This window comes from Catharus ustulatus, chromosome 16, assembly GCF_009819885.2.
Source record: "Catharus ustulatus isolate bCatUst1 chromosome 16, bCatUst1.pri.v2, whole genome shotgun sequence".
Classification (NCBI taxonomy): Eukaryota; Metazoa; Chordata; class Aves; order Passeriformes; family Turdidae; genus Catharus; species Catharus ustulatus.
The window spans coordinates 9,335,672-9,350,999 of record NC_046236.1 but is presented as its reverse complement, the minus strand read 5'-3'; the positions used below and the strand labels follow the sequence as shown (position 1 = coordinate 9,350,999).

Genomic DNA, 15,328 nt, shown 5'->3' with positions numbered 1-15,328 from the left:
CTCTGGCATGCTGGAGGCACCATCCCTAGAGGCATTTAAAGGGTGGCTGCACCTGGTGCTGGGTGATGTTTCACGGTTACAGTGGTACTGCTGCTTTGATGGTTGGACTGGATGATCTCAAAGGTCTCTTCCAACCTTGAAAATTCTATGATTCAAAAGTCCATAAAGTCTTGGGAAAACTGGCAGGCTCTGGGACAAACATGATCAGTACCAAGCCCTTCTCCAGGGCACAGAGTAATCCCACCCTGAGGGACAGATGGCCTCAATGGAGGGGACACACCAGGGGGGCAAGGCTGAGAGACACAAAGGGACAAATGATGCCAAGGCAGTGAGGAATAGCAGTAGCTCATGGAGAACCTGGGGCTCGTGCAGAAGCCAGCTGAGGGAGGGCAGGATGTGTGAGGGCTGGAGGAGCAGGGCAGTGGAGGGATTAAGAGGGGCTGAAGCTCAGGGGAAGAGGCTGAGGGGAGCAGTGGGACAGAGCAGGAGAGTGAGGGCAGTCACCGGATCTGAAGCCTTTTAAAAAACCCTTTGTGTGATAATGAAGTGTCAAACCTCAGAGCCCTACTGTGACCACATGTGCACTATGCTTAGAGCAGAGGAGCACCTCAGCAAAACAGTGCAGAACTGGGGTTCATTTCCTTGTTTCTATTAGGTGAGCACACTGAGCCAACTGCTTCCCTTTTGCTCCAGCCTCCCTCTTAGGTAATTCAACACAGGCTCAACTACTACTGTGGAAGTCTGGCTGTCTTTGTTTCTGAAGTCTTGGGGCTCATCCATAACAAAAACAAACCCAGAGGTTAGAAAGAGGCTTTGCAGACTGATCTGCAAATGTAAAAATGCAAACCCTGTAAATCTGTTCCTCTGTGTATAAAAATGAGCACAGGCAGATGGGGAAATAGGAGTCAACAAATCCAATTTCACTCGAAGTGGAATCCAATCTCTTGTGGCTTAAAGAAGCCAGAGAATCTTCCCATTTCATTAAATCATCGTTCTAAATTTTACTTCAGAAACAAAGGTGATTTCCCCTACTCCTGTGACAAATGCATTCAAGGCAGTAAAGCCTGCCACAACACAAGGCTGGTCATCCACTGACTTAGTGACTTACATAAAAACAGTGTCTGACTCAGGGGCAAGCATTTTTTCTAGAAATAGGTTATCTGTTAAATAGCAACAGCATCATGAAAAACTAATGCCAGTACATTGTCTGGATGTTCCAGGAGAGCTGATACTTGAGCTCATGCAGTCGCTGACAAATCCTCCAGCACAGAAGCCAAAGGAAATACTGTCTAGCAGGCAGAAATGTCTGAGCTTACTTTACTGCTAAGACAACCAGGTTCTTTCAAGCAAGACCAGTTTGCTTATTATCACAGCAACAGATCTGTAGTTCTTCAAAGATGCTATTATTCATTTGCAGATCACAATGTAATGAAGTACTTAAGCACTTGTCTTATTGAAGTGGGTGACAGTGAGCAAAGGCCCAGCCACAATGATTAAAGTATTACATTAGTTGGCAACTTTCTGCTTGGCCATCCAGCATCTCTTTTAAAGTCATGGCCTGTGTGGTCTGTACTTTACACCTTAAACTTCTTGAGCAAGTAAATGGTGCATCTTCAAAGAGAGATGAAAGGATTCAAATAAACATTTGCAATGAGATGCGTTAACAACTACTCTGCCAGCTGGTTTTGGCCTGGATTTTGCTCTGTGCAAAGCTGCACATCCTGCTAGAGAATAAAATGCACTTCCTTCTGAACACGTGTGCTCTTCAGCACGAACCAGCAGCAGTCAGTTGGTAACTGAGAACACTGGGCAGAGCCCTCCCACCTCCTTAATGTTTAATTTTGCTTTATTTAAAAATAACTCAAGTATTGCATTTACTACACTCTATTCTCTGCTGCCCCAAGATGACAGAGAGATTTGTTGCAATAATACAAAATAATGTCTGAGCCATTGCTCCTTGGAGGGAAAGAAGATAGAATAAGACAGGTGAATTTTTAAGAAAACAAGATGAAACACAGGCTTTGTCCCATATCCCAACAACAACTATTCTATCATCCTTATCATTTGTCAGTTCAAGGTAAAATATAATCCTTTGCTCAAATCAAGCATTAAAACTCATGTATTAATTGGCCCAAACCCAAAGTGAACAGAAGCTTACCTTTAACACTCTATCCACCTCCTGCTTGTTTAGGTCCTCCCCACACTCCTGACTCAGCTGGCTCTGGATGACGTTCCTGCGCACTCGGTAGTTTTTCGAAAAGAGTTCAAGCAAAACTTGGCGATGCTTTAAAAGAAAATGTATCACAAGTACACAGAGAACAATTATTTCTATCTTTCCATCAAAACTGCATGTGCCTTATTCTGTACAAAACATTCCCTGAAGTACATTAGAGGATTCTTGCTTCACAATCCTGAAACATCCTACGTATTCCTGCTCTCCAGCAGTGCCTTATCCTTCAAGGGCTCTACAGGGGTCCCCTCCAGACCCTGTGGTGACCCTGTGCACCTGTCCTGTGACCTGGGACATCCCCAAAGGTACAAAAACACACTGAAGAAGGCATTGCAATGTATTCCTCTCAAGTGCTTCTATGGGAGTTCACATCACTCCAGGCAAGAGGTTGGCTAGTGCTTGCCTCTTTCCTGTAAAAACGTATTCAGTGCATGGAGCTAGAAATGCACTGCCCATCCACAGGTCATTAGGCACCTTCCCTTTCACCTTGTTTACTCTGACAGCAGTTAGAACTCAGTGGATGCTCACATATGCTGTAATAATTTCTTACTCTTAGGTAGAAACAGATAAAACAGATACCCCTGTTAATCTCTGGTTAATGGTGCATTACCATCAAAAGGAAAAAAAAAACCCTAGGACTGGATCCTGGTCTGAAGCCTGGAGAATCCTTTCTTCTCACAGTTCAGAAATAGCCAGTGAGCTGGTTACTGACATGATTACCAACATGCAATGACCTTCCTTTCAGCTGGAAACAGGTAGGTGTTGAAAACACCAACAAAGAGGAAAACTATCTGCTGTATCACATCCAGAAACATGTATGCAAACAATGCCAAACACTCGATAAAAATACAGTGGGCAATGCCACTTATTTTATCTTTACCTGATCATAAGTGTCACCAGCTTCCCAAAGTGCATAGACCTTTAGCTCATCTGGTGAGGCAGCAGTCTGTGGAGGAAACTGAGAACAAGAGGCTGTTAAAAATAACCAGCTATTTAATGAGTTCTGCTTAACGATTCCATGATACTGTATCCCTGGACACCCATTACTGAATCAAAACCCTGGCTCCCATGGAATAATAACTGCTGAAACAACCCAACTGCTGTCCTACCCCAAGTGGTGCCTTGGCTCTGGCAGCCCTGTGCCTGCTCAGCACCTTCTCACAGCCCCACTGACAGAGCAGAAGCATGGTCTGTGTCACACCTGTGAGCCAGGGAATGGGATGAGCACGGTGGCACCCTGAGGTGTGTCTCAACATGCCCAGGTTTGACCAATGGCTCTGGTCAGGGTGAGACAACCTGCACAGGGCACTGGTGTCACATCTGTCACACACCAACCACAGCTGGGCTTTCAAGGGAAGTGCTGGACATTCTGGAATCCCATGAACTGTGCATGGGGACAGTCTCCCACTGGTGGAGAGTCAACCACCACATACCAGAACAGCCCAGGGCCTGGACCTTGATGGTATCCCCATGGCAAGATATCTGTAGATTTTTCCTGTTTGCTTCCGACCATCCACAACAGTACTCAGCCAAGAGCACCAAGTGCATTGCAGGGTCCTTCTGGAGGTTTTTATCTTTACAGTGGCAGGGTTTACAGATTCAGACTCCATCCTGCAGTTACCTGCTTCACTAATCCCAAGTCAGCATTACTGACAAGCAGGTGATTCTGCTGTATTGCCATCTCTGCATTGGGACAGACTACAGGACTGAGAAAACTGAACACTGATGGACAGTGAACCAGTTATTTTCTCATTTCAGGCTCCAAAAGTGACAGTGGTTTTGCATGTTTTGTTTTTCCCCCATGTGCCAAGCTAAGAAACACATTCCTTTTCTCTGAGGCAGAAGCCTTACACCCCTGCAGACAGGAAAGAGCACAACTGCCTCTCCCCCCAAGAAATAAAATATCATCCATTTGTCTTAACATTTCCCCTTGGAGCAGTGACTAATGAGCACTGCTGCAATATGCCTTCACTCCTGACATGTCTCTTCCTGGCTGTCACTAACGATTTATTCCTTGCTAACTGCCCAGACGACCTAAATCAATCATCTATGAAAAGCTAACAAGCCAGTCCCAATTGTTCCAGCATCCCTCAGTCCTGGCTGCTGGTACAAACCAAACCTTTCTTCCCAGCCTCCCGCACACCAGCCAAAAGATTTCTGCATCACAGAGTGAAAAGATCAGCATTTCCTTTCATGCTCTGCCTCTGATCTTATTGCAGAGGGGAAGGGTTTTGTCCAGTGGGAGCTGCCTAGTGGGATTATCAGCTTTGACTTTCAGGTTAGTCCAAATGGCTGGAATACAACAAGGTTTTACACTTGGTTTAGTGCCAGGATTCAGGCTGACTAGGCTCACAGCACCTGACATAATTCTCCTCCCATAAAGACGCTTGCTGAGGAATAATCTCTCTTGTAGGTTTTCAGCAGAGATAAAATCAAATACTCCAGCTTCCCTCCCCACAACAGCTGCAGCAGGAATGGCAAAGTGCAGCAGGGCACTGGGAGCACCCAGACACAACCTGCTGGGCTTGACAAAGTGAGCCAGCACAGCCTTAAGTGCAAACTCCTCCTGCCTCAGCCACAGGGCTGAAACACAGCTGTGTTTATACAGCCATTCTGGAGGAAACAGCTTCCAAACAAACACAATACTTAGTTGGGAAGAAAAACACACAGAATCTCCTCCTTCCAGCCTGCCTTCCTCAGCAGACTGCTGCAAGCACTGCTACCAACAGCTCCCTGCTTGCTTGCTCCTGTCACACAGCCTGGCCACAGGAGTGGGAAATGCCATCAGGGTTCCTTCAGACAGACACACAGCCCAAACAGCTTCACTGCCTTCCCATCTGCCGTCTCTTTGCTGGTTTATGTCACCTTGACCTCCCCAGCCTCACCTTGGTACAGCTCTATGCAATTTTTAAATCCTTTTTAAAATATTTGCCCTGTGCCTTTTCCTGCTCTAAGCTCCTGGAGCAAGTGCAGGGCTCTTGGGAGATGAACTCCCTGCTGCCCCAGGGCTGCCACGTTCAAATGGAACCTCTCAGGGAGGAGCCCTTGGCTCTGGGAAGTGTCTCACTCCAGCACTGAGCCACAGCCAGGCAGCCTCATATTATAGCTACACCAGATGGAAGGGGCTGAGGGTGCCAGAAAAAAACTTATCAGCTGGAGTAATCCCAAAGGTAAACTGTTGATCTCACCTCTCAGGGAGCCTGGCATTGGCACCAGCCTGCAGGGCTCTCTGTGAGGGCAGGGCTGCATGCCCCTCCTGTCAGCCCAGCCAGGCAGGATGCACACAACACTTACATCATTTCCCGAGGCCTCAAAAATATCCTCCAGTTTTGGGCAGAACCTTGCCACTCCACGGGCCATGGGAAGGGAGCCGTGGCAGGAGCCAGTCACCCCCAGCCTGCAGGAAATGGGTGTAGATCCTCAGGAGCCAGAGTCCTGCACTGACACTTCCCCTGGGGTAGGAGAGCAGCTCAGCCTGTGCAGCTCAGGGCACAGGCACCGAGTCCTGCCTGCCCAGGGCTCCTCTCCTCTGTGTCTGTCCCCTCTCCCATGGCAGCACCAGCCCAGGATTTGCTCTTTCCTGATCTGTGCTTTTCCCTCCCACCTGATGAGGCTATGAAGCACAGCAAGCACAGGACCCTGCAGGCATCCCCATGGCCTCAGTTGCAGCCAGAGTGGCCTCTCCTGGCTCCCCACAAATACTGTTTATCTCATGCCCTGGGTGCTGTTGGCCAGCTCTGTAATTCATCCTGCATTCCCCTGGTAAGGTTTCAATTGCCATTTTCAGCCACATGTTTTCTATAATAGGTAAGCACTCAAGCCAAGAGTGTCTTCGCCCTCCACAGAACATCATTTTAATTACCTCAGATCATTGATTTTTATCACCAAAGCACTTCCAATTACAGAAAACTAATGAGTAACTATGAAATCCCACACTGAACAACCCTCCAGGCTTTCCCTGAGCTCAGGCGCCCTTGTTGGGTTCTGACAAAATTGTCCAGGGCAACAATCAAGAAACACCAAAGTGTGGGAGCCTATGCAAAGAGTAAACCCAGCCCCAGCACCTTTGCCATCTGCACAGAGCATCAGGGGAGGCTCAGGGGCAATGATTTACACTGACAGCAGAACAGGCTCATACACGAGAGCTCGAGTACTAAGTTGAGTCAGCAGAACTAAAACTTGCAACAGTCTCCTCCAAGACATTTCAGGGACCACTTCTGCACCTCTGCAGGTCTCCTGTGGCAGAGTTTTCACACAGAAGAAGTTTCTGGCCACCTCCCTTCAGCAAGGTTTTATTTTACTTTTTGAAAAGAGAAACAATCTCACTTTCACTTCTCACGTGGATTTCCAAAATCCGAAAATTTCCAAAGCAAACAAGCCCCAGTCCCAAGTAACAGAGCAGGAATGACCTCAGCTGTTCACCATCAGCAGGGCAGAGGCACACATTACACCAGGGGCAGGGGAGAGCCTGGCCAGCACTGAAGCAGTTCCAGGTAAGCACCACCCCAGGACTTGGAAACTGCCAGGAAAGGAAGCAGCAAGCACCACAATTGCAGCTCTCCCTAGTGACATTTCCAGGCTGTTACTCGGTTCCCAGGTGCTGCAACACGTACTTTGAACAGGACTGAGCATGTTCCTGCTGCCCCCCAGCAGCTCCCATGCTCCAGGCTCTCCCAGCCCTCCTGCTTCCTGCTCTTTTGAGCAGGTCCCATCTTCCTCCTCTCTTCCAAAATGCAGCTGCTCTCAAGCTCCTTCTGGCTGTAACCCATCAGCAGTGCCAGATGTCTTGTAAAATTAATTTCCTTCTAGGCTGTTTCCCATGATGCCAGATTCCCTTTGCTCTCCTAAGCAATCCACTGTCTCACAGCCCTGCTCTGTCTCATGCAATCACACACGTCATTTCCATACACACAAAGAAACAGACACCTCTGCACAGCCTGGGAGGAAACAGAATGGCCAAGGAAACCTGCTGCAGATGGGCTTTGTCCTTCCCAGAGGCTCTGCTGGGTGTGCCCTGCTGCTCCCAGGCAATGTCACCTTTCCTCTCTCAGCTGGGTCCCTGTCCCTGAGGGAAGGAGCTCGTGCAATTCCAGGAGAGCTGATGGGAATCTGGGACTGCCTTAGATCATGTTAACTGGAGCAAGCTGGGACAGCAAATCACAGTGACCCAACACCTTGGGATGTGGAAACAGAGCCCCAAGGACAACAGGGCAGAGTGCAGAGCCAGGGACAGGACCCCAGACAGAATTCCAGCAGCTTCAACACATCTAATATTGGATAGTTACTCCAAGCACATCTGTCCTGGTCCATCAGCACAAAACACAAGTATTTCACATCTCAGATGTTTAACTACCCCCCATCCCTCCCCCAAAGCACACCAAGGGAAAACCATACTTACAGGCACCAAAATCTGTTTGCAGCCAGTGTCCAACACCATGTCCTGTAACATTTTGTCTGAAATGCCACTGAACAAGGTATGTCCTGGAGGCAGACTGGCTAAGTGAAGGTTAAATAACCGTTTAAGCTCACTCAGGGTGAGTACAAATTGTTTCTTAAATGTGGACGACACAAAGGCCTTCAGTTCCTGGGCGACCCTGTCGATGCAGCCCCCGGGCAGGTGGCCATTGACAGGCTCCATGGAGCCCTGGGCTGGGTGCAGGCCATTGACCAGGCCGTTGTTCAGGCCCTCGTGGGCTGAGGTATCCATGGGCTCCTCCTCGCTCACAGGCTCCTCTTTAATGCGGATGTTGGGGACATCAGTCTTGGCCGAGGTGTCATTTGATTTCATCTCTGCCTTCTGCTTCTGGAACTCCTTCTCCAGCTGCCCATAGTTCTGCTTGACTTTTGCTTTAGCCATGTTGACCCTTTGCTCCCCAGAAACCAGCAACGGATGAGCTGGTAAGAAACAAGAGGTACCATAAATCTCAGCAAGGCTCATAGTAAAATAAAACCAGGAAACATCATCTGCTTATGAAATCTAAGGCACAAACCCAGCCTGTCAATTAGATTTTACATTAGTTTTGGGGGTTTGCTGGCTTTTTGAGGGCAGTGTGTGTTAGTTTTTCTAAAGCCAAATGCTTGGGGAAGGATGATCCAGTCAAGGACTCCAAAGCAAAGTGTGTTTGTTTAATCACCAGGGCCTTTTCCACCATTCAGGAAACCAGGATACAGACTGCTTACACATCTCTGCCTGTGACCCAAATACTTCTCTGTCCAAAAACTCTTCTTTTTGTCTTTTAGATTCTCTAGTGGCTGGTGGGGCTGGTGCAGACCCTGCCAGAGGCAGCACCAGGATATCACCAGGTACAGGGGGGAGTGTGGAAGGGTTAAGAGTGAACCTGAACACCCTTGCAGCATGAGGTGACCAGCACAAGAGGCTGAGACCCTCTGCTCAGTGTTATTACCCAGGAATGGGGAGAAAGGGACAGGAAGAAGTTCTTCCCCAAGGAACTCTGCACTTCTTCCCCTCTCCATACCCAGCCATCCAAAGGTGAAAGGAAGGGCGGTGTTGGCAGCAGAGGAATCCAATCCTTGCCAAACCAAGGAGTGCAGTGTTTGAGGCACACATGCTGTTATCTCCTCTGCTGTTAGGCTCACTAATCCTCTCCAAATAACCCAACACCTAATTCTTCTGAGCAGATCAGACACAGGCTATTGAAATGGATTCATATGCTCCTTTGTCAGTTCTGCTTACATTCCTCAACTGCTCCAGTGTGTGGCACTGAGCCAAATGTCCAGTTAAGACTCTGGAATCTCAAGTTTTTACAATCTTCTGGGACTTTGGAGCGGCTACTTTAATACTCTCACTGGCATCCACAGTGGAGAAGGATGTCAAAAAGAGATAGCTTCACACCTCCTAACAGGCTCCTGCCATTACATTCTTCAATAACTGCTTGGCCCTCAACCACACCAGAGAGCCCAGTGCAAATCAGGAAAGTAAAAAATCACCTAATTCACATTAAGCTGTATTAGCATTAAATTGAGAGGTGAGACTTATTTGTGCACTGGCCCTGTCTGTCTCCCTTCAGGAGCTGGTTACACCCCACAAGGTGCCTTAAATGAGCAAGTAAGAGAACCAGCTGATTTTACAGCATCAAAGAGCAAGTCCCTAGGGCCACAGACTCCTCCTGGCTCTGCTACAAGGATGCCACAGTAGCTGGTATCACCCCAGCTTCAGTGACACTAGTACAGACCAAGATCTGTCTTAAATATTCCAGAGGAAATAGGAAGAAAGAAAAGACATTAAACAAGACCAGTCTCCACCACATTCAAAACCACAGAGGAACTCCAAAACATCACTCAGGAATATGGATGGGTGGATGAATACATGCAAGTGCTTCAACATGATCCAAGCATAATTCCATTTACCTGATTGTGCCTCTTGTTTCTTTGGTGTCAAGTGCTCCTTTAAGAGATTATAGACCTTTTCTAATCTGAAAGACAGAGACACAATATTCCAGGACAGTTTCAGTTGTTATGTCTGCATTCAGCCATGCCAGCTTTAGCCATTAGCAAGAACATTCCATCCCTCCAGGGAGCCAAGAACAGGAATGACTTGAGTGATGCAGTAACACCCCCAACCACACCACTGCCTGGGCACTGTCAGGGAGAAACTTGAAGGCAGTACAGATCAGATTATCAGTGTCTACAGAGCCTTGGTACTAAACAGTTCCTTGCTTTTAGCATATTCCCCAAAATACAGTGAAGTATTTACTTGGCCTGAATGCCCATCCACAGCATCTGTTGCCTCTGAACTATATCTGGATGTTTCTTTACAAAATCTTCATCGTAAGGGAGCATGAACTCCCAACCTTTGTTTATTCTTGCCACAGACATGTGCTCTAGGAAGTCTTTCACATCTTCTGGGCAAAGCTAAAAGAAAAAGAAAAAGCATAAATAACATGGAAGTCAGTTTATACAGGACAGATGCAGCTATGAGCATTGTGCAGGAGACAGGAGAGCTGGGCTGATTTTGTGGATATGGAGCTCCATGGGCACACACCCAGCTAAGTCAGAGATACTCATCCTGCTCTGCAGCAACAACACTTTCACACACTGTTAAAAGCCCAGGACTTCAGAGAGCAGTGGTGATTAATCACCCCAGAGTCAAATAGCTCATGGCATGTTTTGCAAAGAAAAGGGAGTTTCCAAATTGAGATGAAAAGGCTCTATGGGGAAGAGAAGCATATTCTACAATGTTAATCTTATGTTATGTTAATCAATGTTATTTTAGAGCTGCAGGCCAGACATGCTGCACCTACACATGGCCAGCTTTTATGCAGCACAGGTTCTTACACTTCAAAAACAGATGGTCTGTGCATAAACTGACTCATGCTTTATCATTTTAGTGCATTTTAAAGAATTTGGGTTTTGTCCTTTTGACTTAACGTTTCTCATTCATTTGCCACTTTTAACAGAATGTTCAGGTGCCTGAGTTGCTTTAAAGTTTTTACTCAATATTGTAACTGGCAAATGCCAACAGAAGAGGTGCTCTTACGACACCCAAAGCAGAGCAGCTACTCTGGGCTGTGTAAGCACCTTCAGTCAGCTCAATTCAGCTTTCCACTAAACACAAGACAGTACATGATGCACTCCAATGGCTCAGCTACAAGGCCAGTCTTGGAGTTGTGGAAACTCGTGGGAGCTGCTCAGAATGTTTCTCTCTAGAAAGAGTATTATCTACACCTGTTCCAAATGGAGAGCAAAGCAGGCACAGTGAGAGCAAAGGCTGGTAGCAGCATCCACTATCTACACTCACACAAAGCCCAGCAGCATTTGGCCAACTTATCATCACCTTTGGATTTAGGAAGAAAAGAAATCCACTCACTTTTGTAACAGCTGCTACTTCTTTTCTCACAACCCAGCGGTCCTGTGTGAACTTCCACATCTAGGAAGAAAACAAAAGAAGAAATCCTAATAACTGCATGTAGCAGTGGCATTACTGAAGTTGTAGCAATGACCCTGTTCAATGATGATACCACAAAAATAGAACCTCCATTCCTTTCAAGAATGTAGAAGTAAGTGATTCTCAGCCAGCTAGAGGAAAAACATTTTCTGGCTCCTCCTGTCCTCAAACAGCCATGAAAACAGGACCAAAAGCTTTGAGAGTCCATGGTGTGCCTTGGCAAACCTATGACTACTAAAGCTATGAAGAATCTCTTGAACTTAAACTCCATTTAGTTTCAAAGCAAAAAACCAAAAAAGCCAACAAACAACAAAAAACCCAACAAAACCACTGCAGTGATGCTGGGTCCCCAGAAATCATACCTGAAGCTCAGCCTCTCACACACCTCATCAAGAGCCTAGAGACACTCTCACACAGGGGCCTGTGGAGGCTGATGACTGCAGCCCTTCAGCAGCACAGAATCCCTACAAAGTGCCTGTTCCCTTCTTCCACCCCCATCACAGTCACTTACAGCTATGCCAAGATGTCCTGTCACTCACACACTTGTTCCCAAGCTGGGGACAGCCAGGTGCTCTGCACAGCAGCTCCTGAGGTCCAAATCCTGAGAGGCAGCTGCTGAGGGCAGGCTGGCAGGACTTGGGCAGAATACTGCCTAAACATGACCTTTCATTTCTTCCTGTCTCCATTTAAATAAGCTACAGCCTCTTTTAGTCTGTGTGCCTTAATAATGTTAAGAATTCAAAATCTCATTACTGACAATTTCTTCCTGTCCTACGACGTCATCCATGCCTCCTTCTCTCCCATTCAGCTCCTCTATGCCCACAAACCCAATCCACTCACTTTAGGGCACAGGGCATTTCTGTTTTAAAGCACAAGAAGAACATATATGTTTTTTGAACTTATTAATTACTTTACACAAATATATCCAGGGAAATAAAGTTCACTTTTTAAGCTAGAACATATTTTCTCCACAAATGCAATACAGCATTACATACTATTTCTGAGTTGTAAAACCAGACATTTCTCTTTGAAAGCCAGAAATATTGATCCTTTCTATTGTCCAACATTTTAACTTTTTCCTTCTTGTAGTTTTAATCAGAAAATCATTTGCCTTTAAGATCAACACAGATCCATTTCTCATGGAAGGTATATTTGACATAATTAAAATGAAAAGAATGTATCTTTTAATCCTAAATATTAAAACAGCATCCCTTACTTAACCAAGCACAATAATTCTGTTCCCTCAACTTTAGGCACAACGTGTCACCTAATCTGCTGTGTCCTAAACACTGATGTCACTGGGTCACACCTGAATCCAGGTCTCCATATGGCAATGTCTTGGGCAGACATCAAGAGAAAAGCCAGTTTCAATCACCATCAGTTTGATCTTACAGCAGTGCTGTAATACCCTTAAAGACTCTTGCACGGCATTCTCCTGCTCAGAGCTAAACCTCATGAACAAACTCTGCAAAAACAGTCAGGTCTAACTGAAACAAATGAGAGCTGTGCACTCATAAGATTTGCTCTAGGGGCGGAAGCCATAAACTGATTATGAACTTAGGAACCACTTAGGAACTTAATTCTTTCCATGGTCAGTGAAAACAAACACAATGCAGAGGTTGCTCCTTTTTGCTGTGGTTACGTGTGTGTTTACAAGACCCGTATTCATTTCAACTTCCATGTGCAGCTACTGCTCACAAAAGGTGCCTGGGAACAAAGTCCTTCCACTGATTAGCAGCCCTAGGGAATAAAGTCCTTTTAAAGATCAACAGTGCATGCTCAGGGAGCACAAGGCTTACCCACACTGCCCTCCTGAGCCCTCAGTCCTGAGCCCATGGAAATAGAGCTGGAGAAACAAGCACTTCATTATCTAGTCCTGGCTGTTCTGCAAGCCCCACATTGTGAGGGCAATGTGATAGTGCTCAACAGCATGTGTTAGAAAGGGATGAATGCTGCTAATGACAGATGATCTGAACCTGCCAGCCGGACACAATGTGAGCCTACACCAACACTCCCACGGCAGACTTGTAACAGCACCTTCAAGATTAAAGCACAAACAACTTCCTTGGAGGAAACTCCTCACTGCAGTACAGCAGAAGAGTTTTGCAATGCTGTGGTCTCCCAGGCAAGCTTCACCTGTATTTTCCTTTAAAAGCAAAAAAACCTTTTATACTTACAACAAAATCTCTCCCTCTACAGAGCACTTCTGCAGGAACTCCACTATGGGGACTAGAAGTATCTTTCGGGTAGAGAACATCACTGTTAATTAAAAAGGAAGAGAAATTAGTTACTAGGTACTTCAGAAAAACAGCATTAGTGAAGATTAACATAACAACCATGCTCTCCCTGTTCTGTAGTTAAATTATACCTTTATCCAAAGCGTGGTTTTCATTAAAGGCATTAATATTGGTGTAATTACACCACTGCAATTACACTAGTGCAGAAAGGCTTAGACCAGCAAAGCACAGACTTGTGGCAAGCAGGCGTGTGCAACACAGCTACAAGCTCTGCTTTGTTCTTGCAAAGTCTACCCTCCCTTGGATCCATGTACACAAGACCAGAATGATCCTAAGAAGTGCTTAGGCTAACCTGGTTTGCAGCCTTGAAGGCAGCATTTAGCCAAAATGCTGATGTATGGGCAAGAGAGTTTTTTATTTCCTTCCCAGCAATCAAGGGCGTAACAGAACAACGTTACAAAATGCCATACTCAGACCAACTGCCCCAAGACCAACATTACTCTGTGTCCTTGTCTGCTCATAGGGCCAGCTGATGATGTGTTACCAGGCTCTCCCAAGCCCCACAGCAACTCAGGCTCATGATCTTGATCCTACCCAGGCCAAAGAAATGGCTCCCCACTCTGTTCAAAGCTCTGATGTGTGCTGCCCTGTGCCCAAACACACCATCCACTACAGATCCAAACATCCTCCTCAGACCAGTAGCAAAGAACCAGTTATAACCCAAGAACAATCTGAATGCTAACATACTGTCCTTTAACCTGCTCCCAGCTTCCTCCTGTAACAGCTGGAGGGACAGCAGGGCTGCTGTAAAAGGTGGTCATATTGCAAATACAGGCATGTACCACAATAGCTGAAACATCCTGCACACTTGGACTGGCAGCTGATGCCATTCATCTTAACACAGCTATTCCAGAGATTGTAAATCTCTGCAGGGCTCCACCCAGGTAAAAAAGAAAAAAATCATACTGCATTTTAGACTTCAATTCCCAATAGGATGCTCTATCCTAACAAATGGGAAGATGATACAGACTGCAATTCATGTGGGATGCTTTGTACCCCCCATGTTTGAGTTATTGAGTAATGCCTTCTAGAGGGTTGTTTTCAGCTAACAAGAGCAGCATCCACTGATGAACAGCAACAGGACCGTACAGAGATCCTTATAGAACTGAATTTTGTTAAGAAATACTACAGCTGACATTGGTTTAATCTTCTGTTTTTCTATTTGACACTAATCTCTGGAAGAATTCAGAACAGCTCTCTCACAAAAGAACGTGAGTGCAGACATCAAAAACCTGTCATAATTCAGATGCAAACACAGATTACATCACTGCTCAGCCATAATCCCATATGGGACCGGTACTAAGGCATTATCCTTTCACAGCATCCCTTTGGATGTGGAATAACTGCACTGAGACGCAGGCACATGAAACCAAAGGTTTGCAGAACTGCGAGCTGGGAGCGCCGGGTTTTGGGCCGAGCGGCCCCGAGCGGCCCCGAGCGGCCCCGAGCGTTCCCGAACAAAGGCCGGCCGTACCTCTTCACCACCCAGTTTCCCTGGACCAGCAGCGCCACCTGCTGCACGCAGCGCAGCACGGCCGTGGGGTCGGTGCCCGAGCCCAGCAGACTCAGCAGGTTGGCGAACGGCATCACCTTCACTGCAAGGCAAACACAGCGTCAGACACCGCTCACCACCCAGCAACGGGGATGCGGGGTGTGCACGGACAAAGATTGATCTTGGGGAAAGAAATAAAGCTTTAGTTTTACTCAGTTTTACCCTGCTTGTGCTGCAGGCATCATCTGTTCTGATAGTATCTGTTACTGCTGCAAAAGAGTTGGCTGGCTGAACTGGACACAAATTAATGTATTTAAAAATAGAAATAAAAATAAAAATAGAAATAAAAATAAAAATAGAAATAAAAATAACCTGTGCCTTTGGTAATATCTGTAAAGCAGAGA

The 15,328-nt window shown here is 46.4% G+C and overlaps 1 protein-coding gene across 1 annotated transcript in view; it reads right to left on the bottom strand.

Annotated features, from left to right (window-relative positions):
- The window catches only part of POLR3E (RNA polymerase III subunit E), a 28,235-nt gene that overhangs the window by 866 nt on the left and 12,041 nt on the right, over positions 1–15,328 (bottom strand). Inside the window, exons 13-20 of the mRNA XM_033074160.1 lie at positions 14,907–15,027; positions 13,313–13,394; positions 11,058–11,117; positions 9,945–10,102; positions 9,599–9,663; positions 7,629–8,125; positions 3,111–3,188; positions 2,159–2,284 (exon numbers count right to left, since the gene is read on the bottom strand). Of these exons, the coding sequence (XP_032930051.1) occupies positions 2,159–2,284; positions 3,111–3,188; positions 7,629–8,125; positions 9,599–9,663; positions 9,945–10,102; positions 11,058–11,117; positions 13,313–13,394; positions 14,907–15,027 (1,187 nt within the window). The remainder of the gene's footprint in view (positions 1–2,158; positions 2,285–3,110; positions 3,189–7,628; positions 8,126–9,598; positions 9,664–9,944; positions 10,103–11,057; positions 11,118–13,312; positions 13,395–14,906; positions 15,028–15,328) is intronic.